The 23,199-nt window shown below is 33.7% G+C and overlaps 1 protein-coding gene across 4 annotated transcripts; it reads left to right on the plus strand.

Annotated features, from left to right (window-relative positions):
• Positions 1-10,472: 10,472 nt before the first annotated feature.
• LOC149741875 (protein ECT2-like) lies at positions 10,473-23,055 on the plus strand. Of its 4 annotated transcripts, XM_089888457.1 has the most exons (21): positions 10,473-10,705; positions 14,400-14,489; positions 15,663-15,845; positions 15,912-16,109; positions 16,195-16,360; positions 16,546-16,703; positions 17,041-17,155; positions 17,354-17,478; positions 17,679-17,829; positions 18,144-18,233; positions 18,294-18,512; positions 18,817-18,923; positions 19,113-19,301; positions 19,513-19,720; positions 20,439-20,631; positions 20,692-20,788; positions 21,028-21,175; positions 21,318-21,427; positions 21,578-21,768; positions 21,841-22,114; positions 22,386-23,055. In XM_089888457.1, exons 1-21 carry the CDS (start codon positions 10,532-10,534, stop codon positions 22,602-22,604), a joined length of 3,405 nt encoding a protein of 1,134 aa, XP_089744583.1. In that variant the 5' UTR covers positions 10,473-10,531; the 3' UTR covers positions 22,605-23,055. The 4 variants fall into 4 exon arrangements, with proteins under 4 accessions (XP_089744583.1, XP_089744365.1, XP_089744440.1 ...); XM_089888239.1 differs by lacking the exons at positions 18,144-18,233; positions 18,294-18,512; XM_089888314.1 differs by lacking the exons at positions 14,400-14,489; positions 18,144-18,233; positions 18,294-18,512 and adding an exon at positions 15,003-15,044.
• Positions 23,056-23,199: the final 144 nt, after the last annotated feature.

Below are 23,199 nucleotides of genomic sequence, written 5' to 3' on the forward strand. Positions count from 1 at the left end.
AGTCGCTCTGGGACCACACGTCATTTAAACAGCGATTCTGCGGTCATTTCTTCATTATCGATCCCAAATTTGGTTTCATTTGAAAGAGGAAGCAATTTCCCATGGTTGATTTCAGCAATAAAAAATATATCAACGTATATAAAAATTTTGAGTATTGTTTTGTCAAAGTTTTTGAACATTTTTAGCCAAATTTAGCCATTTTCTTTTTGCTATAATCTCCTGTTCGGGCCAATTCGGAGTTGCAGTAGGGTATTCTCCTTGTATTCAAGTGTTGTTTAGGCTTAGCTATAAAAACTCATTGTAGGGGTACTAGAACAGAATTTTTGTACAAAGTAGCTCAAATGGACACTGGGACATAAAGGCTTGCATTTTCTTTGTTTTTTCGCACTGTTTTATGCTAGTGAAAACCTTAACTCCCAACCAATAAACCCTAGCAAATTACGTGATCTGTAACGCAGAAATCAAACGTGACAAGATGCATTTTATGACGTAATAATCTAACCTTTGTTTAATTCATGACGGTTCGTGTGGAAAATACGGTTACGCAGCACGATTTTGCGCATTTTCAAAACTTAGGTCTCACTGATGTGTAAGATACATTTTGGAACTAAAATTTTAGTTGGCCACCAGCAGCTAAGAATTACCGTGACTTAACACATCACTACTTTGACTTAATAAATCGTTAACCTTACGCAAGTAAGGCAAATTAAGGTGACGAAGCATGTTTTCAGACATTTTCAAAGTAACAAATCCCTGATACATAGCAGAGTAGGCTGATGATAAGTGTTAAAGGTTGATGGATAGGGGGTTAGTGGTTATAGGGGTTAGTAGTTAGCGTTTAGTGGTTAGCAAATTAGGGGGGAGAGGATTCTTCACTATAAACAGCCAAAATTTTAAGTTGCCACTAGAAATGATAACCATCACCCATTTCGTTGTTCGTGCACGAAAACTAAACGTTCCTACTCAAACTGAATAAGGGTAAGTTAAGCGGTATGGAACTGCATAAACAAAATCACATTTGGATAAACTGTACACCTCATCTACCATACACGGACACTTTGGCAATACAAACAGTCACGAGACGTAAACCAATGACAAAACATTAAAAACGGCCAATGAAGAAAGACTTGCAGAGGTCAAAGCTTAACGAACCGTAGACAATTCTGACAAGAGAGCAAAAATGTTTTTTCAGGTATTTGATCTTGTTTTAGAATTAGTAATAAGAAAATATCACACATTTTTATTGTGGGAAAGGCTTACTGATGCATCACAGAATTACCAGGTATTTGAACTCACACAATGTAACAATAAATGTAATTTATTTAATCTTGCGTGGCGGGGCAACAACAGTGGACTCTGTATAACACGCTAGTTCTGTTTTATACACCTCGTCCCCGCTTACACGTTACCACATATCTAACTCTTATTTACCATTGTATTTAAGCATTTGTTTAGCGTTAAATTAAGACACAAGCGTAAGTCGGCAAAAAAAGAAAAATGACAGTATCCGTCAGAAGGATCGATGTGCTATTCGTACTGACTGTTATACTTTGATGTTTGTCGGCTAATGACAGCTGTAATCCTTTCTGGTCAGTGAAGAGTATGTGATAACGATTGGCGCAGTTGTTGGTGGAAACCAGGATAGATCTTTCGGTGTTACATTGACAACCGTTTTTAAAACACTCTTATTATAGTACAATGGGGGAACATAGGACACTTAAGCACATATTGCCAAATATTTCTAAAATCAAAATAGATGACGGTTTTTGGGTAACACCACGAATTAGTACTATCATTCCTTTAATAATTGACATCAGGGTGGGGGAAGATGGGACACTTTGTCAGACGAGACTCTTTTTTAATTTTCTTTTTACGGACCCCCATTTAATGATAATCAGGAAAATAAGGTTACAGAATTATTCGACAGTATTATCACGACTTTATAAAACGCCCGTCACAGCTGATTACTGTTTTTAAATATTAAAAAAATATGTAAAATAAAAACAGTATACTTTGAACAGGTAAAAAAATGTGAAATAGTAAGGTGCCATTTTTGAATGCTCGCTAAATCATAGTAAAGCCAATGATTTTTTTAGTTTGCGTGTGCGATTAAACTAATTTCATAGCTTCATAAAACAACCTTGAATATTTCGTACAGTTTGATTTTGTCTCATAAAACTAGTTTTAGTTTTGTAAAAAAAACACTGAGATATAAGCATAAAGAAAACAGGCAGGGGTCAATATGACTTTAATTTGAGATAAAAACAAAAAAAATATCAGGGAAACGGTATATATATAAAGTTTACATGGCAAAGAAACTAGCACAGCCTGTTAAACCCGGTAGGTTAACTACAAGTTGTAAAATACTGCTAATGTTAATGTAAATATATTTCAATTTAGAGTCCCATCTTCCCCCACATTGTAGTTTTGTACGTTTTCATTGCCAAACTTTGAAAGATTTGTTTTTAATTTAGTAATTTATACCTCAGGGGGTTTTCAACTATAAGATACTGATATAATAAAAAGATAATATTTTGAAAATGTATTCGAAATTTGGTCATTGGCACTTAGTGTTAATTTATAAGAAGGACTTGTGCCCAAAACACAGTAGTAATACCCAATTTGTAGCAAAAATAAAAACTTAATCAATAGATATTATCAATTTTCCGTTATTACAAGTTCATATACATTTGTAGGATACAATATTTATCCATTTATGTTCGAACATTACCCATTGTCGTTCAAACAATACCAATTGTTATGCAATAGGTATAACACGTTAAAAACTATAGTAGTAGGGCTAGAAAAAAAATGTTTAGACTTAATTTTCAAAGCGTACAGTATTATTTTGTGTTATTTACGTATATTCCTATTTATAAATAGCCTACACTTAATATTCAAAATTAAAAATGATTTCAAACTGTCCCATCTTATCCTGTGTGTTTTCAAATTTGTAAATTTCACCTGCTGTGCGGATAGTTAAGGAACTCCTCGTGTGTTTTATTATATTTTATTAAATTGGTGTCACTTAATAAAGAAATGATAGTACTAATTCGTGGTATTAACCAAAAACCGTCATCTATTTTGATTTTGGAAATATTTTAGAAGGCAATATGCGCTTAAGTGTCCTATCTTCCCCTATTGAACTATATCTACCTCGAATTTGCGATGTTAAACCATAGATACCTTACATGGATAGTCAACTCTTTAATTGTTTTAATATGACGTCATATTTTTGTTTCGGTTCAGTGACTCTGTTTGTTTGTAAACACAAATTTGAGTTATACGCGCCGTATCTGTATTGTTATATTTTTTGTTAAAATCTAGAATGGCTCCGTCAAATTGCTCCGTTCCTGGCTGCCTCAATAGTTACTTAAAATCTAAAAGTAGTGGAAATGATAGTGTCTCCTTATTTACGGTTCGACGTCCGGATCTGGCAAAAACTGCAGATGAACGTTCACATCGAGAGTCGCTGACGAATTTTTTGTTGTCAGTTCGAGATGTGAAAAAAGGAGATGTTATAAAACAAATGTTATTGAAAGAGACGTAAGTTTGCTTTTTTCGTTTACTTTTTATTTAACTGTATCTATTAAAAAGTTGAATTTTAGCGCAGCTATATGTGAGAGGCACTTTTCGACCAAGGATGTAGTAATGAAAGGTTCTAGAAAACAGCTGAAGCTTGGTGCTAAACCATACAAAAATTTGCCAAAGTCCACAGTTCGCAGTCACTCACCCAGGAAAGAACCAGCCATTAGACAAGCAGTTTTAAAAATCAGGCATCAGTGCATACAGGATTTGCAGAAGTCACAAATGAAATTGTCAGAGAACATTAAAGGTAGTTTTTTCAATTGTAATTAATTTTAAATTGTCTTGGCCACTCACTCAGTGTGTTATTATTATTTTTAGATTTGTTGCTTTATGCTTATTTGTGTTTGCTAGTTATACAAATAGCACATTACGTAAAGTTTCACAAATTTACTCCAATGAGCATACTATTATTGCATTTTAGATTCATGGATATTTTATACCTGACGGTCCAAGTTTATAGCCGAATTCAAAGAACCAGATTTTTTGTTGCACCGTATCAGGTTAGTTACTGTTAGTCTGTTACTGATGATTTATATGTTCCATATGGTCTGAATAAAGAAGATGCTTAAAACATTTTTGAAAGAATATTTCTATATAATGTACTTTCAGAATTGAATTTAATGCTGATGCTGCAGTATCCTCGCTAGCCCTCTGTGGATGGACTGTCCCTACAACTAAGTTTAGTATTGGAAATGGACAATATGACACACTGTGCAGCTTACTCCGTTAGTAGTTCTTGTATTCCTTAAACATGCTGCTAAAGACACAATTTAATACATTTAACCTAATTAGGTGAAGCAGAAAAACTTATTCTATGTTGTGGAATAAAAGAAGCCGATGAAAAATCCAAAATTCATCCTTACTTAAAATGGAATGGAAAAAAGATTGTTACCACCAATATTATACGATCACCTAACTGCAATATTATTGGTAGGCTACTCTGTGCTATTTTATTAATACTAAACTGCTTTTACATTTCGTTATATTAATATCAAACTCCTTTTTACATATCACAGTTGACCAACACTGTAATGAAGTTCCTGTCTGTCAGGGGTGTTTAAATTACAGTGGCTTCAGCAGAAACGATGCTGTGGAAGTAAACAAGGAAGTGCATGACACCATTAAAGTGGGTTTCATATTTGTTTGTTTCTAGACAATCTCCATAATTTACAATATCCCCTTCATTTTTTTTTGCAGGTTGTTTTTGATAAAGAATTACACAATCTCGGTGAATGGCAAAAAATGTTTTACCAAAACCAAATTCAAAATGCCTCAGCTTCAGTCTATGCAAGGAGATATCATCCTGATGTGATTAGGTGGGCAATTGAACTGTTTTGTCGTTCACCAGCTGCTTATGAACACATCAGACAAAGCAATGTTTTAACTCTTCCTTCAGTGTCAACTATTAAAAGTTACAGGTATGAATGGCTGTATCGTATGAACATATGTAATTTGTTTGTATATGTATTTTGTTGTTCACAAGATATTTTCAAAATATTGCAGAAATTGTATTCCTGCTAAGACAGGTTTAAACCAAATGGCTATCACCGAAATAGAGCGTGTAGCAAAAGAATCCGATCAATTAATTGGATTCATGACATTGGATGAAATGAAAAGTAAGTTCGTAACTAAATTATGGTGATTTTAAATTTAAAATAACGTTATATTATATTGTATACAGTTCGTGAGAATGTGGTCATACGAGATGGGAGATTGTTTGGGTTCGCTGAGCTTCAAAATATTGACAACTCTACGAATTCTAACCTTGCAACACACATTTTAGGTTAGTTTTGTTAACACTTTTTTATGTTGAAAAAGGGCCTTTTACTTTGAAGTAACATTAAATTTGTTATGTTCAGTCTTTTACATCAGGACGGTAAAGCGAGAAATTTCTCTACCCCTTGCTTGGTATCCGACGAAATGTGCCGCACCGTTCCAAATGGCATTAGTTTTTTGGGAACTGCTCTGCGAGTGTGAAAGCAGGGGATTGCAAATTCATGCTGTGATTGCTGATGGGCTGTCACTTAATCGAAGATTTTTTAAATTGATAAGTGGCCGTAATCAGGTTCCGTTGGATGGAACATTTACTGCTCCAAATCCAAATGCACCGCATCGACCAATCTATTTATGTTCAGACCCATGTCATTTGTTAAAGGTAAACTATACTATTATCATATAGACAAGAAACTATGGCAACTAATATGACAAAATTACAGACTGTGCGCAACTCGCTGTTGTCATCGAAGCCTGGTGGCACAAGATACATGAATATGAATAGCAAGGATATACTGTGGACAGACATTATTAAATTATACGAAATGGATGCAAAATCACCCATTCTTAATTCTTCAGGACTCACTGTGGATCATATAAATCTTACACCATATAGCAAAGTAACTACTGACTAACAAAAATAACTTCAACCTTATATTTCATGTAATCAAAATTTATACAGATGAAAGTTAATTTAGCGAAAGATGTTTTAAGTTGGCGTGTTGGACAATGTTTGAGCCGTATACCTGAAGCAAACGGAACATCTGACTTTGTTTTAATGTTTTCAAAGTAAGTGATTACACTTAGATTTTTGTTTTAGCATAGATGCGCTTTAATTTATTTTGGCGTGCAGATGGTTTGAAATTATTAACTGCAGCACAAGCTCTCCCATACGCGACTGCTCAGACACCAGGTTGAAATGGTTGGAGGAGATGTTTATCAACAAGTTGCTTGAGTGGAAGGTTTATTTTTTGTATAAAATATGTATTTTTTCCTCTATTTAAAAACTTCACTTTCAGAGTTATGTTGAATTAAATCACCCGGGAGAACATAAAAGATTATTGGCTAGACCAACACTAGAAGGATTACTGTTTACTACATGCAATTTCATTGGTTTATCTAAGAGATTGTTACAGCACCTTGATTATGTTTGTCTTCATTCCTTTAATCAAGACATTTTAGAAGCCTTTTTTGGAAATCTGGTAAGTTGAAAAACTTGGCAAAAGTGGAATAAATATCATTCATGAATAAGTGCTATGTAACAAATATTTTTATAGCGTCAGCTTGGAAGACGGTCCGAGAACCCTGATGCATCTCAAGCTGCGTATGGTATACAACACCTTACTGTACGCAAAGTCATCAAAAAGATTAAAGGCTCAAATGCAAGCACAACTTATGGGAAAAATAATGCTTGGACCAATGTCTGTGATGTGCCAAAACGAAAAAGAAAATAAACTTTGCTCAAAATGTTATTTTTTATTTTGCAATAGCGTAAACTTAGCAAAAACATATTAAAGGGTTTTAAGATTTTTTCTTAAACTATAACGTGATGTTTTCAATTGGATAGATAACTTCAAAAATAACTTTTTTGCAAAAGCATAACTCAGAGCTTTGACAAAAACTGTTACAGCATGTGTAAGAATATTCTCAACAGCATCACTATTGTCTGCCTCATTACTCACATGGTCTACTAAGTGTAAAAATGAGGAATCATTCAACACCTGATGCCGAAAGGCTGTGAAATCAATGCTGGCAGGACTCTTATTACACTCAATCGTCATTTTAGTGTAAATATGCTGTAGTAAAAACATGTAATTTTCAGATGGATACTCCAATTTAAAATCTTTTTCCAATAATTTAATTAGGCAACCAGAAGGTTTGTTCGAACAATTAAATTAACAACAGATAAATGGGAGGGAAATTTTATACGCACTTTTCTGATAGTGAAGCCAGCTATGTACTCCACAATGTCTAACTCAAATGAGGTTATTGGACTGCTTTCTGAAACCATTGTTTTATTAACAACAGGTGTAACTATTTTTTTCACTAACTGCAATAAAATTGTCGCTGCTGCTGCGTTATTAACAGCAGGCAAAAAAAGAGAATCTGCCTTCAGACACAAATGAGGATACTGGCTCACTATATAGTCGGCTTTCCTATGTTTTCCATAGTGCTGCATTAGTTCTGTCACTGCCTTAAGTCCCTTTTCTGTAAAGGAATGCTCTTTGGAAATATCGTTCAGCATTTTATCCGGTTGCATGTTGTCACTATAGGGTTGCTCTTCCATTGAATATTCGTATTCGTTTAAATCATTTAAAATTATTCCTTCCATCATATTCCGGTCGATATTTTGCCAATCCTCTGGTTGTTCCATTGCGTTTTTGTTGATTCTGAAAGCTAACTGACTAAACAAAACAAACAGATTCACTGAAGCGTAACGGAAACAATGGTATGCGGCAAGTTGACTATCCATGTAAGGTATCTATGGTTAAACATAAGAGATTAACAATATTCTAAAATTTAGAAATAAGTCCAAATTAAGCAAACTCGCCAATAAAGAACATCCACCGCCTTGAAGCTAACATCACCAATTATGCAGTTTAATAACGTCTCTATATCCAGGAGACTACAATACAAATTAGAAAGGTCATTACCGAAAACGTAAAAATGCGAACTGAACCGAAAGACATCAGCCACAAAGGGAAAGAGTATACGGAAAGAAAAAATTAGTGGACAATCGGGTTTGTACTGGTGTCGTGATGCATTTGTTCAAACCGTTGAATTTCGTCCGGTCGCTATATTGCGCATTCGCTGCAACGCTAATGGACACGAGATTAAAACAAATATAGCGACCAGTCCAAATTTAATGCGGAAAGAGTTAAGTGTTTTATATTACTACTAAAAAACTCATTTAGTTTGCTGATTTAATTCAACGGTCGCAATAAATATATTACGACACCGGCACGCGAGTGCAGTGATAAAATAAACACCCACAATTAGGAACAAATATGTTAACTCGTAAACTGGCACGACGTATACGAAACAGAAAACCCGTGTTTCAACACCTGTCGCTTTCCGGCCACGATAGGATAAAGCAAGTAACATTTATACATTCATTGTTTTCACTCGTTTTCTCCATACAGTGACCTGTAGTTTACCGCTAAAGATACTACGCATGTGTTGTGCCTGACCGGCACGCATCTGTAGAACGGAAAATCAATACCGGCTTGGAACCGGATGTCCTCATATGCGCACCTAGTACGCAGAGTCACCGTCTCTTCTTAAACCCAGTATATAATGTTTGACTACAAAGCTTTGACGACATAACTTTTCAAAAGCTTTGACGACATAACTTTTCAATTTGGTGTCCTTTTAATTCAAAATTTATACCTCAAGGGTAATTGAAATATAATATAATGATATAGTAACAAGATTATATAGAGAAATATATTTGAAATTCAGTCATTTGCTCTTGGAGATTTTTATGAGAAGTGGCTTGTGCCAAAAACAGAGCAGCAATACCCAATTTGCTTAAAAATGTAACTTTATCAAAGTTATTACCAAATTTCAATTTTCTGTTGTTACAAGTTAATATGCCTTTGTATAGAATACAATATATTAATTAATTGATGTTTGAACAATATCCATTGTTCATCAAAGAATACCAATTGCATACAATGTGGCGCGCCTGTCTGAAGCCCAGAGGTATAATGGGTTCAAGGCTCGACGCTGCTACCATTGTGGGCGTATGTGTCCTTGAGCAAGACACTTTAAGGCAATTGCTCCGACCCAGTGGTCACTAATTAATGGGTTGTCTATAAATTATCAGCCATAGGCCACATAAAAATGGAAAAATTCTAATAAAACAATCAGTATTATTTGGTGTTGTTTACATGTATTCTTAATCATAAATTCACGTATTAATCTAAATTAATAATGAGTTTAAACTGTCCTCGAATTTGTAAAATTACACCTGTTGTGCGAATCGGTAAACAACTTCTTGTGTGTTTTATTATATATTTTTGAATTGTTGTCAATTAATAAAGGAATGACAGTAATATTCGTGGTTTCTCCACAAAACCATCATTCATTCTGATTTTGGAAATATTGAGCATATGAGCTAAGTGTCCCATCTTACCCCACTTTACCATATCTCACTTTTCACAAAACTACAAAAATAGTTGTACTTGACAAAACATTTGTTTTAATATTTAACAATCAAGTCATGATAATATTGTCGAATAATTAAATGACATTATTGAATCTTAACACAACGTCACTTACATGTATATACGTTCTCCAGGTTTATAATTTGAGAGTGAAATAACCAAAATAGAACAGTAGGGAATACAATATACAACTCAGCTGTACAAATAAAGCCACCTCTGACCTCGCTGTGTGTCGTCGCCTAAAATCTCGCGCTAACAAATTACGGCGTCATAAACTACATTAAGACATGAACCGACTGTCAAAGGAAAGTTGAACTGGATTTGTTTCTTTTTTATTGTCCTTTGAGTCATCTAAAGTCGCCTTGGCCTTCAGTAAATATTTTTCCATACGGATAAAGACAACAAAATTTGATGTAATACTGATAAAGACAAAACATCTGATGTAACGACGTAAAAACTTGAAATTAAAACATTTGTGGTTATTTTAGAAACATTTTTAGTAAAACTTGGCGTTTCCCTGCCGTTATGGTAAAAAGCGTGCTCAGAGCAAAGAGATTAATAACCTTAACTGGTTTATAGAAATACCTGGATTAAAGTCCGACCGAGATATTCTTAGAGTTCATAGACATCTTATAAAATTCTATGCCTTATTGCACCAACCAATCAGACAGCTTCGTTACCTCAGATCAATGCGGGATGTTTTGAACTTTCGTTGGGAAAAGTATGTAGCTCAGTAGCTGTATGATGGAAGCAAATGTTGTTTATATATCGATTTTCAGTAAGGCGGATCCTTAATTTAACGTAAGTAGTAAATTTAACCACGTCATTGTTACTACATTCATAATGTTACAGCAACAGAAGATTAAATACAGATTATGTCGTAAAAACAGATTCTAAATTTTATAGGGAAGTTGGTGGAAATAGTGAAATACAATATTTTAATGATTACTTTATTGTTACAAGTAATATAGGTTTATTAGGTTAGGTGCTAGTAAAGTAATATGGAAGTTAGCAGTGCTTCTAGCAATCACAGTATAAAGCTGTCATCTTCAAATGCATCTAATACTGAATCTGTTGTAAATGTTGATCACTCCGAACGCCATCCTTCCATTGAAACTCGTGTGTGTGTTGTTGGATCTGCTGTAAACAATGGAAAGCTGCTGGAACAATTAAAGGTTGGCTGTGCCAATAAATTTAATTAATTTTAAATTATTTAGAATTTAACATAGTTGAGTTTCTTTTGCTTTATTCAATTTTTTTTAGTTTTTAGGGGGATCCCTTTAATTAGTGCATGTCCGCTATGTCCACTATGTCCACAATATTTACTACATAGTGGACATAGCCGACATATCGGACAAAGCGGACATAGCGGATATAGTAAACGGAATATTGTGAACATAGTAGACATGCACTAATTAAAGGGAACGTTTTTACAGCTAACAAAATCTTAAATATATATATATCAGTTGACCGGTAAAAATATTAGTTACAGCTTTTGTGGGTAAAAGGTAGGGATGCACATTACAGAATAATCATGTATTCTAGAATATCCTAGTATACCAGTGTGCAGAGTATGGCAGTTCCTGACGAGATCTCGTGCGTGCAAGACGGTTATTTTTCCTGTGCGCGCGTGCTATCATTAAAAATCTGCGTGCAAAGCACGTACATTTTCAAGCCACAATAGAAAATCCTACTTAATTTAATACGAATTTTGTTTAATGTTAAATTAATTGGCGTGCGTGGGACAAACTATGGCGTGCATAAACAAAAGTTTGTAAAAAAATCGCTCGTGCATCTGCCATACTCTGCAGACTGGCTAGTATATATACTTTATTTCGAATCTAGAATTTCGAATCTTTTCTTATTTACAGGGGAAAATAATTTTACCCACAAAAGTCAGTTTATTGACCCTTCAATAGTAGCCTTGTTGAATCATGAGCTATAAGATTAAAAATTGAACCTCTGGGTAATGTTTTGGGTCGTGATGATTGATTGCCAAGTTTTTCGCATTTGGCAATTTCACACCATACGATGCATGCTAACATCGGACATGCCGTCTGTTTCTGCGTGAACAGAGAGGTCACCGCACATTACTAAATCAAACAAAACAGTGACAAAAAAAACTTTTAATTGTAAGAAGGTCTTTCATGATAAACCTTTTATAAATGCAATTATTTGTTATATAATGAAGGGGCTTGCTCTTGCTGCTAATATGTTTAAATTTAATTTTTGCAAACATTCCATACCTTTTTTCCTTGTTTTTTTAACACTGTCCCAAAACTACTTTATGGAAAAGATTAAAAAATAAACTGTTTCTTCCTATTTCTGTTTTTGTACCTTAACCAGTATTAACTTGGTGATGTGTTTTAAAGTTATGTCTATATACATATATATGTATATATGCATAAATTGTATGATTAATATTTTAATATTTGTATTATTATGATATTATCTTCTATCCTGTACTTCTATTGTTAATTTTTTTCCCTTTGCTTAGGTTTTTATTACCCCACTTCAGTGCTGCGATTCGTTGCCAGGTGTCGCCGAGCGCAGCTTTCGACGTCCAAATTGTCGCGAGAAAATTAATCATTCTGACGTCATAATACGTCACACCAGTGGCCGTATTTTCGTTACATATTTTCGTTTACGTATAGGTATAGCTCTAAACGAATATAGGCGCGCGTCAGAGTAACGATCGTTCGTAGTTGACAAAATTGTGTAAAAAATTAACTACAATACGACTGCTTTTTCATATATGTGACTGATTGCGCAAATTGTTATCTATATTATCGTATCTACATGCTGACGAAAAGATCGAAAAATCTCCCGAGCCAGACTACAGGAACGCAAAATCGACAAAGAAAATGCGACAAGATTTACAAACCGGCATAAATTAATTTAAAATTTTATTTGGTGTTTTGACACCGGCAAGCAGCCTAGACGAGAAATTTGATAATTCGTGATTGTAGATAATTGGTTTGTGACGAAGCGCCAGGGTTACGGGAAGATTACCCGCTGTTATGACCAAAATAAAAGCTTGAATCTATAGTGGCGAAATAGGTCTGGCCAGTGACCATCAAGCTTTACCTAAACACAAATTCTATTCACATACTTGTTGCGTTCACGTGCGTAGAAAGTATTCATCGTATAACTATAAACGAGACAATCCTTTGCATAATTACAGACGTGAAAAAGCAAAATGCAACTTGTTTTCAAGCACCTGCAGGCTAAATAATGAACGTGTGAGTCCCTATTATGATGCAAATAATCGACGTGTGATTGCTATTATGTCGTAATGAATTACCAGGTCAAACAATCGTTATTGAGATGTAATGAATCCACGTGTGAATCCCCACTATTTCGTAACAAACACACTGCTTACGGCTGAGGAAAACATGGTAAATATAAAGCAGCAATACTTCTGGAACAGATTTAAGTTGAATATTACGACCTAAAGCCCTAAATCGTTTAGAATGCGATGCAGCAATTAAACATCGTCTGTTTAGCAGTAATATTGTTTGTTTAACTGAATTCTTATGCAGTAATACAGAGGGTAAACCAAACTCGCGTTAGCAAAAAATAGTAACAGACTTTCCAGAAATATGCGTATCGTATTATGTTTTAAGTCTGCTTAACCGGTGTTGCAACTATAAGTGATGTAACAAAATATTGTGGCAATAAAAACCACACTATACAACGAACGTTTGGTTAGTTAGTTAAAAAGCTCCTGTGGGGCAATAATTGAATACGAAAATCGGTATTATGACGTAAATATTCAACGTGTGAATCCCTACTATGACGCAACAAACATTCTGCTTGTCTGAGTAAATCCTACCCCTACGTAGATAATGACTTTATTACGCGTAGCATAGATTAATGCTGCTACCGCGGGCGAATGCAAGTGGTGAATTAAAACTTACGGGTTGATTTACGCACATATAATTTAATATGGGCTGATTTAATATCGTATTCCCTCTTGGCAACTTAAAACGAACCTAGAGATACCTGTTGAGTGTGCACTGGTGTGGTTGAACGAAACACCAGAACGACTAAATCGAAGAAGGCCGAAGTAGTTGTCCTAAAGAATATTTTACCAAAACATACAAGGACATATTTTTTATTCAAAATTTAATGCATCCAAAACAATCTTGGTCAGATTTTCTTGCGAGTAAATTGGCATTTAATCCGAGATGAAGAGCGTTCTAATGAGACACGACGATTAAGAATACAAAAAAGATAACGACGAATCATTTTATCAAAATGTATACCGCTGAGTTCAGTGATAAAAAACCTCAAATTTTAAAGATATATTATTTGTCCGCTAAATCTAATAGTATTACATCCACGCACGTCAGAATTCCCACTTCATATAAAGCGATTTCGTTGCTGACCCAGACTTTGGCGACACCTGGATTTTTTAACGACACTGCGTAAAATTTAAGCGACGCTGCGCTAACCGTCGCGACAGGCATTTCGCGTCGCTTAAGATTTGACATCTGCAGTAGATTTTGGCGACACTGGGCACCGTGGCTCGCGCCGAAACTCGGTTTCGCGACGTTGACGTCGCTAAATTTAACAGTTATTGCCGCGACAATAAAATGTAAATAAATTAAAACGGACTAGGTGTCACGAGCCAGCTCGGCTGTCGCCGAGCATTGCTCGCGAAAAACGGCTCAATCGCAGCTCTGCCCCACTTAACCATATTCCAGGTTAATCTAGCCTAGCCCATTTTAATAGACTATTTATATGGCAAAATTCAAATGATATAGCTTGACCCATGATGTTACAGGGTTTTATATAATAAAATGGTTTTATTAAATGCAATCGAAATATGTAAATCAATCAAGTTTATTAAATTTTATTTGATAGAAAGTTGAATTGATAGAAGTTTTGATAGTTGAAATATTGAAGGCAACAAAGACTTCCAAACAAAAATATCGACACAGATTGTTAAACATGGTAGTTATGTAACAATAACCATAAATTGACAACTGCAAATTAATCCATGCAATCTAATATATTCTGCTGCTTTACTAACTTGTTTCATAATTATTATTCTTTAAAAATGCTTGGTCCGATTCAAAGTTTTCCAAAAAGATCTACTTTTGTAGAAATGTTTAGAATAAAGCTCAGCGCTGTGCTTTCATGACCTCGCCATATTCTTAACTGGCATTGAATTTTTAACTTTTATCAAATTCCACAATGAGAGTTGTTTTATTCATTCACGGCAACACATGTTATAACACAAAGACAAATGTTGTATGAAGAATTCCGCCTAAAGCCACCACACTTTTAATCAAAACAAGCTAAATGTAAAAACTAAAATTATTTCACGAACTGAAGCTATTGCGCATTCTAAGCAACATAAAACTTATTAAACCGCGCCCTTTGTTCATCTCTAATTTTAGTAATTTATATATGGATTATATGCTAAGTGTGAATTGTAACATGCTAACTTGACCCACGCTTTAGCCAGAGAATGAGATTCTTCTGCAACTGCTGTATGTCAAAAAGGTCATTGTTGTATTTTAACCTTTACATGCGTTATTGTGGCATGATAAAACCCCATACTACTTTGTATGATGTGCAACTGAATTGTTGTGCAAAAATAAATTTTGAAGAATAAATACAGCATGCTGATGGATTGATTGCATGATATACTATGATTATAACAATGTTATTATTAGTTATTGCTAATTTATAATAATATGCAAAATACAACAACTAGTTTATAATAATATACATTGGAGGGGAACGGATCGCTATCCTAGATTTCTAATAAATTTTATATATATATATTGATTTTTGTCATTAGTAATGCAAAGATTTAAAAAGAAACAAGTTTATTGTTTAATTAAATAAAAAAATGCAGTTGAAATAACTAGTCTTATGTTTAAGGAGGTTTAGGCATTTTCTAATATGTTTAAAACGAGGGAAAATGAGCTTTAAGGCAAAAATGGGTAAAATTCTACTAATAATATTTGCTTCTTTTGTCTTGTATATATGTACCCTTGTCGCAGCAGACTTAATAACAATAAATCCCTCTCCCTCCCCCCGTAATAAATGTATGTTTGTTTCCCGCTCTGTTAACTTATAGTAATGTTAGTTATTCAATATGATAATGTGTTTCAGAAATTGGATATTCCATATTTGACATCAGTGGATGGCATGGAATATGCAGAAGAAGAAGATCCATATTATGAAACTGTTTTCATTATGGATGAGTTTAATGGAGAAACATTTAATGACTTGAAAAACAATGACTGTAGAATACTCGGTGCTCCCGTCATAAACACAATCATGGCTACAAATGAGGTTTGTATAATGTTTTTTGACAATTTTGTAACATAAAGTAAATTTAAACAACATTATTTTTTCCAGCCACTACCATATACTTCCCGACCATTATACTGCACCCTTATGCAAAGTTTAAATCTTTGCTTTACTAATTTCAAAACAAAGGAACATCTTGCTCACTTGGTTACTCTTTGTCATTACATGGGTGCATGTATAAGGAAGGACATGAGTTCCAAGATAGATTTTCTTGTAACAAACACACTTCATGGTCCAAAGTATCGGGTAAGTCAAATTCTTCAAACTAATTTTGATTCCTATGTTTAATGTACAAAACTTGCACTGCAAAGTATGAATAATGTATATTTAGACTGCTGTAAGCCTTGGAACTCCAGTGATGAAAGAAGAATGGATTCATAGATGTTGGGCGGCACGTAACCGTGATCAACCATGTAAAGCAACTGATGATGAATTCTTGGTTCCTTGTAAATCAAAACCTTTTGAAGGTTGCACTCTAAGTTTTCTTGGTTTTTCAGGTAAAAATTGGCCCTTCTGTCAACATTTTTTTTAATTTGTTTTATAAGTTTATTAATTAAGAGATGCTATATTAAACTTGAACATATATTATTTATTTAACAATAAGTATGCGTGTGCAATACATGTAACTGCCCAATATTCAACATTAGCAACAATTATTTGAACATATATTACTACAAATTAGAATGTGAAAAGAATCACATGCAAGAACAAGCAAGAGAGCAAGGAGGTTTAGTTGCTGAAGTTGGCGATCCAATTTGTTCACATCTTGTGGTTGATGAAAGTTCTGTTGTTTCTTTACCTTTCCAACCTCAGGGAAAACTATATATGGTTGTGCAAGAGGTTTGCATTTGTTGCATATTTGTTCCATATCACTATTTGCAGTATATATATATATATATATATATATATATATATATATATATAGTCGAATAAATGAAAAAAATCAACAACTTTAAATTTCCTCCTTATCAATGCATTAAAATAATTCTTTTCATCTGAATGAAAAATATTTATCAAATTTTGTACTGTCTTTTATTTTCCTGACTTTTTATATATACTTTCTGTTTCTTTTATTTCCTGTATAATTGGTCATTAGTATAATAATTTTTTAACCTGTTTTTTAGGTCTACTACAAATTAAATATAAAAAAAATTATGGCATATATATATTATTTTAGTGGTTTTGGGGAAGCATTCAAATTGAAGCCAAAGCAGCTGAATCAATGTATGTGTTTCAACTAGTTGAATGTCCGGCTAGAATGACAAGAAGTTCCACAACATCTTCATTGCTTGGTATGTTTTAAAATCATTCTCACAATTAGAATTTCCTCACAATGTGCTGCTAGTGTGTTCTATTTTATCTGTTAAAGATCCAAATTGGTTATTTTTAAATGTGTTATGAAAGATATGTCTGCTTCGTGTTACAAATACCAATGTTTGTGGGCAAGATACTATATTCTTAATGTCTGTTGTTATTTTTTTTCAAAACAGGAACACCTAAATGGAAAGGTTCTACACGAGGTTTATCGATGCGACAAACAGGTTCTTCTGGTAAACCTTCATTTTCACGAAAGCGATCGCGAATTCGAGAAGAAACGCTTGCCAAGCTTGCACAAGTACTTCTATTTTTAATATATTGGTTTTAAAGTTATTTCTTCATGTAATAAACATAATATTGGTTAATAATACAAATATAATATTAATAAATATTATTCCAAATATTCAGTTTACAGTCTTTTGACAACTTTTTTAAAAGAACAACCAAGTAATAGATTTACCATACCTGTGTAAAACCTATACTTAATAAAATTGACAGGAAACTGATGTAAATAACTCTCACTCCCTTCCTCCACGAAAACGTCAATCAACAGATACATCTGCATGTATTTCTGAATCTATGTTGGATATTTCATCAAGCACAAACACTGGTGTGTTACTACCACGTAGCAAGGAGGACATACTAAGAGGTTGGCTGATCTTGTTTTCACATTGTTTGCGTCTAATAGATCACTCTGTGATTAGATTTCCGCTCACAAATAAACTGGTTTGATCAATGTAGATCTGATCATGTATGATATCTTCCATAACTTTTTACAAAGTAATAATGTTATGTTTTCCAAAACTTTGTTTCTGGTGGTTGATTGGTCAATAACTTAACATGCTGTTTAAACTTGTGGTTGCATCATAACTTTTAGACATTAGACAACCAAGTACAATTTCCAAATATCATATTACCACAGTTGTCAGTTACAATACAATCATCCAGGTTGTTATTTTTTAGATGAATCTCAGTATGCTAGCATAACAATAACTACAGAAAGTAGAAAATTCAGAAAGCGTAAAAGTGAAGATATGTTACAAGATACAGCTGGTGAAGTTTTATCAGTAGAAAGTAAAATGAGATTTCTGTCCTAAAACTGTTAATTTTCAGATTTAAACATTTCTGAGTGTTCCGCACTTTATAATGTAAAGCAAAGAAAAATGTTGCATCCAAGAAAGCAGTTGCCAGTCTCTTCATTAATGATCACTAGTTCACCAGTGTTTAAGAGTTCTAGTCAACTTTTGACAGACAAGAAAAATGAAAATGTTGTTTATTCATCTATGACTGATATCAGTAGAATAGAAGAAGAAAGTTTATTAGAACAAAATGGTTTGTTTGATAAGTTGTGGAGTTATTCATTAGTTTCTATGCAGTATGGACATTGTAAGCGATTTAATTAATCTGATAAAGTTGTTCTGGTAAATTTATTACACCAAAGTTGCAACACCTCATCGGCTCATCCATGTCGTCTTTATCAGGGTATTTACCCGTGTACTTTACCTAATGTAGCTGAAATTATGGTAAATAGTTGTAACTGAAATTAAATTGATAAACAAGCTATATTAGGTTAAGTTCTGTATGAAAGAATCAGTTTACAAAGTTAAAATATTTATCAATATTTGTTTTATATTAGAAAAAATAGCGGGACCTGTTCCTGTTGTGACCGCTAGGTATCAAGTTGTTATGGAACTATTGCAAACAGAAAAGAATTATGTTGGAATACTTCAAACCATATTAAATGTAAGTTTGAATGTGTGTGCACAGGTTAATGTGTGTTATTGTGTGAACACATATATATAATGTGTGTAATACTCCTTGTATCAGGCAACCAGTAAATTCCACATAACGTCAATAGTAAATATCTGGTTTACTGAAAGTTTCCAATGTGTTTGATTACATCATGGTGGATTAACAAATGAAATTTTTTAGTTGTTCAAAAAGCCGCTGGATGATCCACATCAAGCTGGTGGTCCAATACTTGCAAGCGAAGATGTGAAAGTTATATTCAGTTCATTACCTGATATTGAGGTAGTTCATCGTAACATGAGTGATGATCTGCAACTTGCTATTGATCAATGGAATGATTCATCATGTATTGGACAACTTATATTAAAATATGTAAGTATCAAAGCATAAAGTATAAATTAACTGCATGTTATCAGAAATTCACTTGTCACTGTCTACTTTACCTGATTCATTTCTATTCTATTGTTTTGTCATCCGGTCAGATTTTTAAAGTTTGTTTTACACCACATTATTGAGGAATTAATATTTTATAAACAATTTTACTTTATTTATTCATAAATTGGTATATCTTCTTGATTTACAGGCTGATGAATTTGGACGGTGTTATCCCCCCTTTGTCAATTTCTTTGAAGCAAGTGTGGAAACTTTATCAAGTTGTGAAACAAGATCTCCACGATTTCATGCATTTTTAAAAATCAACCAAGCAAAACGTGAATGTGGGCGACAAACACTTGCTGAACTTCTAATTAATCCCGTGCAACGTCTTCCAAGGATAATACTCTTGTTGCAAGGTTTATCTAATGTTCTGTATATTTACCTGTGGCTGTGGTGTAGCATAGTGGTTAGCTAAAGTTTACCTTGTTCCAAGCCTGATGTTTCTACTAATGTGAAAAATGATGTTTCATGACGAGACTTGGTTGTAATTTATTCAACTTAGTAGCCACTACATTGTTCTCCAAATTACCAGTCGTATAGAAAAAAAAGGAAAAACTCATTAACTCTTTAACTTGCATTCGTAGTAGTTTACTACTTAGCAACTTCTTACTTGTAACTTAAGTGTGTAAGAAGTGTATGGGGCTACCACATCAAGTATATGTCGAATTAGGGATGCACATTACAAATAATTGGACATTACAAAAATAAATTCACATTAGAAAAAATAAATAACAATCTAGAATTTTGAATTTTATTATTATTGGGCCATTATCAATTTTACCCACATTAATCAGTTGATTGACGTAAAGAAATCTTTGAAACAACATGGCGAAAAGTTTCTGCTGAACGTTTCTCAAATACAAGGATAGTTTTTTTTATAACCGAATTAATATTTTTACAAAATGTTGTTTTAAAAAATTACATTGTTAAACAAAGGAACATAAAAGAATTCGAAAAATTCTGTATTGTGCATTCCTAGTGTAATACTTTACCAGTTTGTCTGCATGCAGGGATATATAAGTGATCAACGTCATAAAACCTAAGTGAAACAATTAACACCAAGGTTCAATACAGATATAAAAAAACACACTGAGAAGGAAAACCCAAACCATCCAGATGTACAAAACATTCAATCATCGATTGATGCTCTTAAAGAAGTGATGACGCATATTAATGAAGATAAACGTAAAACAGAGTCACAGAGACAAATATTTGATATTGTTTATGAAGTAGAAGGATGTCCTCCTACTATAGTCTCATCACACAGGTATCAACTGTTTGGTGAGTAATACATTACACGTTGGGTTTATTTAAATCTCGGTTACAGGCAATTTGTTGCAAGAGCAGAGGTGATAGCAGTTGATGATAATCTTTGTAACAAAGGAGACCACATAACTTTCTTCATATTTTCAGATTGCATGGAAGTGAGTGTTGAGTACTGTGAAGCTGTATATAAATTTAATTAAAATACATTTTGATAAATCTGCTGGTCAAGCTGTCTTACTTTTTTTCCTATTTATCTATCTCCTATTTATCTTGATTTCCTATTTATCTTGTTGTTATCAGAGTAAAGTTAACAGCTTTTTAAATCAAGTTTTATTTATCACAGGTTTTATACGAGTCTTTGTTCGTGTTTACAGTTAACATGTTCATTCATCTACAGATTGCAAAACGTCGACGGGGAATTAAAAGCCAAAGTTTTAAAAGTCCGAATGTTCATGGTCGGCCAGCGTCAGTGAAATGTTTGAAACACACAAAACTTTTATCTCTTTCTCACATTAAAAAGGTTGTTAGTATCACCGATTCTGAAGGTAATTTGATTTGAATAAATAAAATACTGTGTTATTTCAGTTTGCTATATTAGTTACATTCATTACGGTTTTGGCGACTTTCGTTTCTTGCTCTTATTATTATGTCCTGATCCAAGAAATAATATGTTATGTTTTTATCAAGATTGCCAAAATGCGGTTTCTCTGTTTTGTCGCACACCAACCGATACACAGGATTGGTTATATACGTTCAAGGTGATGACTTGCACTGAAGACAGTATCAGTAATTCAAAGGTATATTAAATTTTTAATGGGGTAATAAAATATAATTAGAATAATTGAATAATGTATTTATGTTAATGTTACTGGAGTGAACGTTTTATAGCATTTTTGAATGCAACTTGTTTGTTGTTGTTGGTTCAATAAATTGATGTTGCTGCACAGGATGAAGTTGTCACAAGTGGAAAAGAAAATATTGCGAACTGTAGCAAGAGCCGTTTGCTTCAAATATTATCAAAGCACAGAGCAAACACTGTTTGCAAAGCTAGTGATGAAAACTTTATTTGTTGTGTTAATTCACAAGACCTAGAAGTTTGCACTGCAGACCTTGGTTCAACTTTGGGCCGAGCTGTCAGGTATACTATTGTAACTTTATAATATCTAATATGTGAAAACTATTTATACATCATTCCAATTTTACTTGACAGAGCTGCGAAGAAATCAAGTAGGAAGTTGACGAGAGCATTTTCATTTAGTCGCACGCCTCGTCGTGTGATGCAGAGAGCTGTCACCAACATGCTCAGTCCTTCCCAACAACGACCACCAACCGGTTTAAATCAAGATGACAGCCCTAACTGTAACGGTTTATCAGATGTTAACGATGATGCAAAGGATAGTACTCGAAGCTTAAGGGTGGAAAGTTTGTGCACTCCACAGCGCAATAGACGAGGGAATAGACTCGGCAGTACCACCAGTTTACAGGTGCATGAAAGTAGCTGTTCTAAGCAAAAACAAATCCGATGCAATCTAAATATTTTTGACAGTAGTTTTGATTCACCTTAAGTTCAAACAATATTTCCTATCTTATCAAGCAAGGTTAAACTTGGATTTGTGGAATGGTGTTTCTGCATGTACACTAATCACAAAATTATAAGTTTGTATTTGGTCTTCAGTCTTCACAAATTATTTAAAATTTATTCACATTTTTTTGTCACTGTGTGGCGTGTTCTTCACTCATTATTTGAATGTGCAGCATGATGAATCACAAGAGTTCACAACTTACACAATGAAACCATCTGTGAGCACCATGACTCTTGCACATCCTCCATCTGCTGCTGATTTAATTGAGTTCCCTGCCATCCCAACACCTCCCACAAGGAGACGAAGACAAAAAATTGTTAAAGCAGCAACTGTTGCATTTGGAAGAACCGGTTCTTTCAGAAAAAGAGTGAAAGCTGAAACTGCTGTTTAAATAGTTTTACTTCATTTTCGCTTCACAGTAAAAATTCGATGTGAAACTTGATCCTTCAGTTACTTCAGTTTAAAACCATATTTGATGTGAAAATTGTTATTGTGTTTTTTTTAGGTATTTTGAAACTGCCAGTTTGGAGAACTTAATTTTTTTTATTTTAAGTAATATTGTGCAAAAATGGTAAAAGTCGTTTGAGAATTTCCTTTAATATTTTCATGTTGTTTATTTATGGTGTCCTATATATAGTGCATGTTGTTTGTGCTACATTTATCTGCTTGACTAACTAGACTACACCAAGTACGCCCAATGTTATATAAGCTTTCAAACTTATAGCTTTTAATGGTTTACCGAAATTAGTAGAACATGTTCCTACTACACACAAATTTATATAGGTCGTGGGATATGGAGCCCGTAATTGGCTGCTAACATTAAACATAAATCCTTGATTTCATTAGTTGAAATGTTGCACTGAAACAATATTTAACTGAAAGAAAAGATAATACTCCTAACCCGAGTGTTGACCGGTGTATTTTACGATAGCCGGTTAATTTTTAATTGTAGTTCGGATTATTTATATTATAGAAAACATACAGGG

Source organism: Ciona robusta, chromosome 1, assembly GCF_009617815.1.
Source record: "Ciona robusta chromosome 1, ASM961781v2".
In the NCBI taxonomy this organism is placed as follows: Eukaryota; Metazoa; Chordata; class Ascidiacea; order Phlebobranchia; family Cionidae; genus Ciona; species Ciona robusta.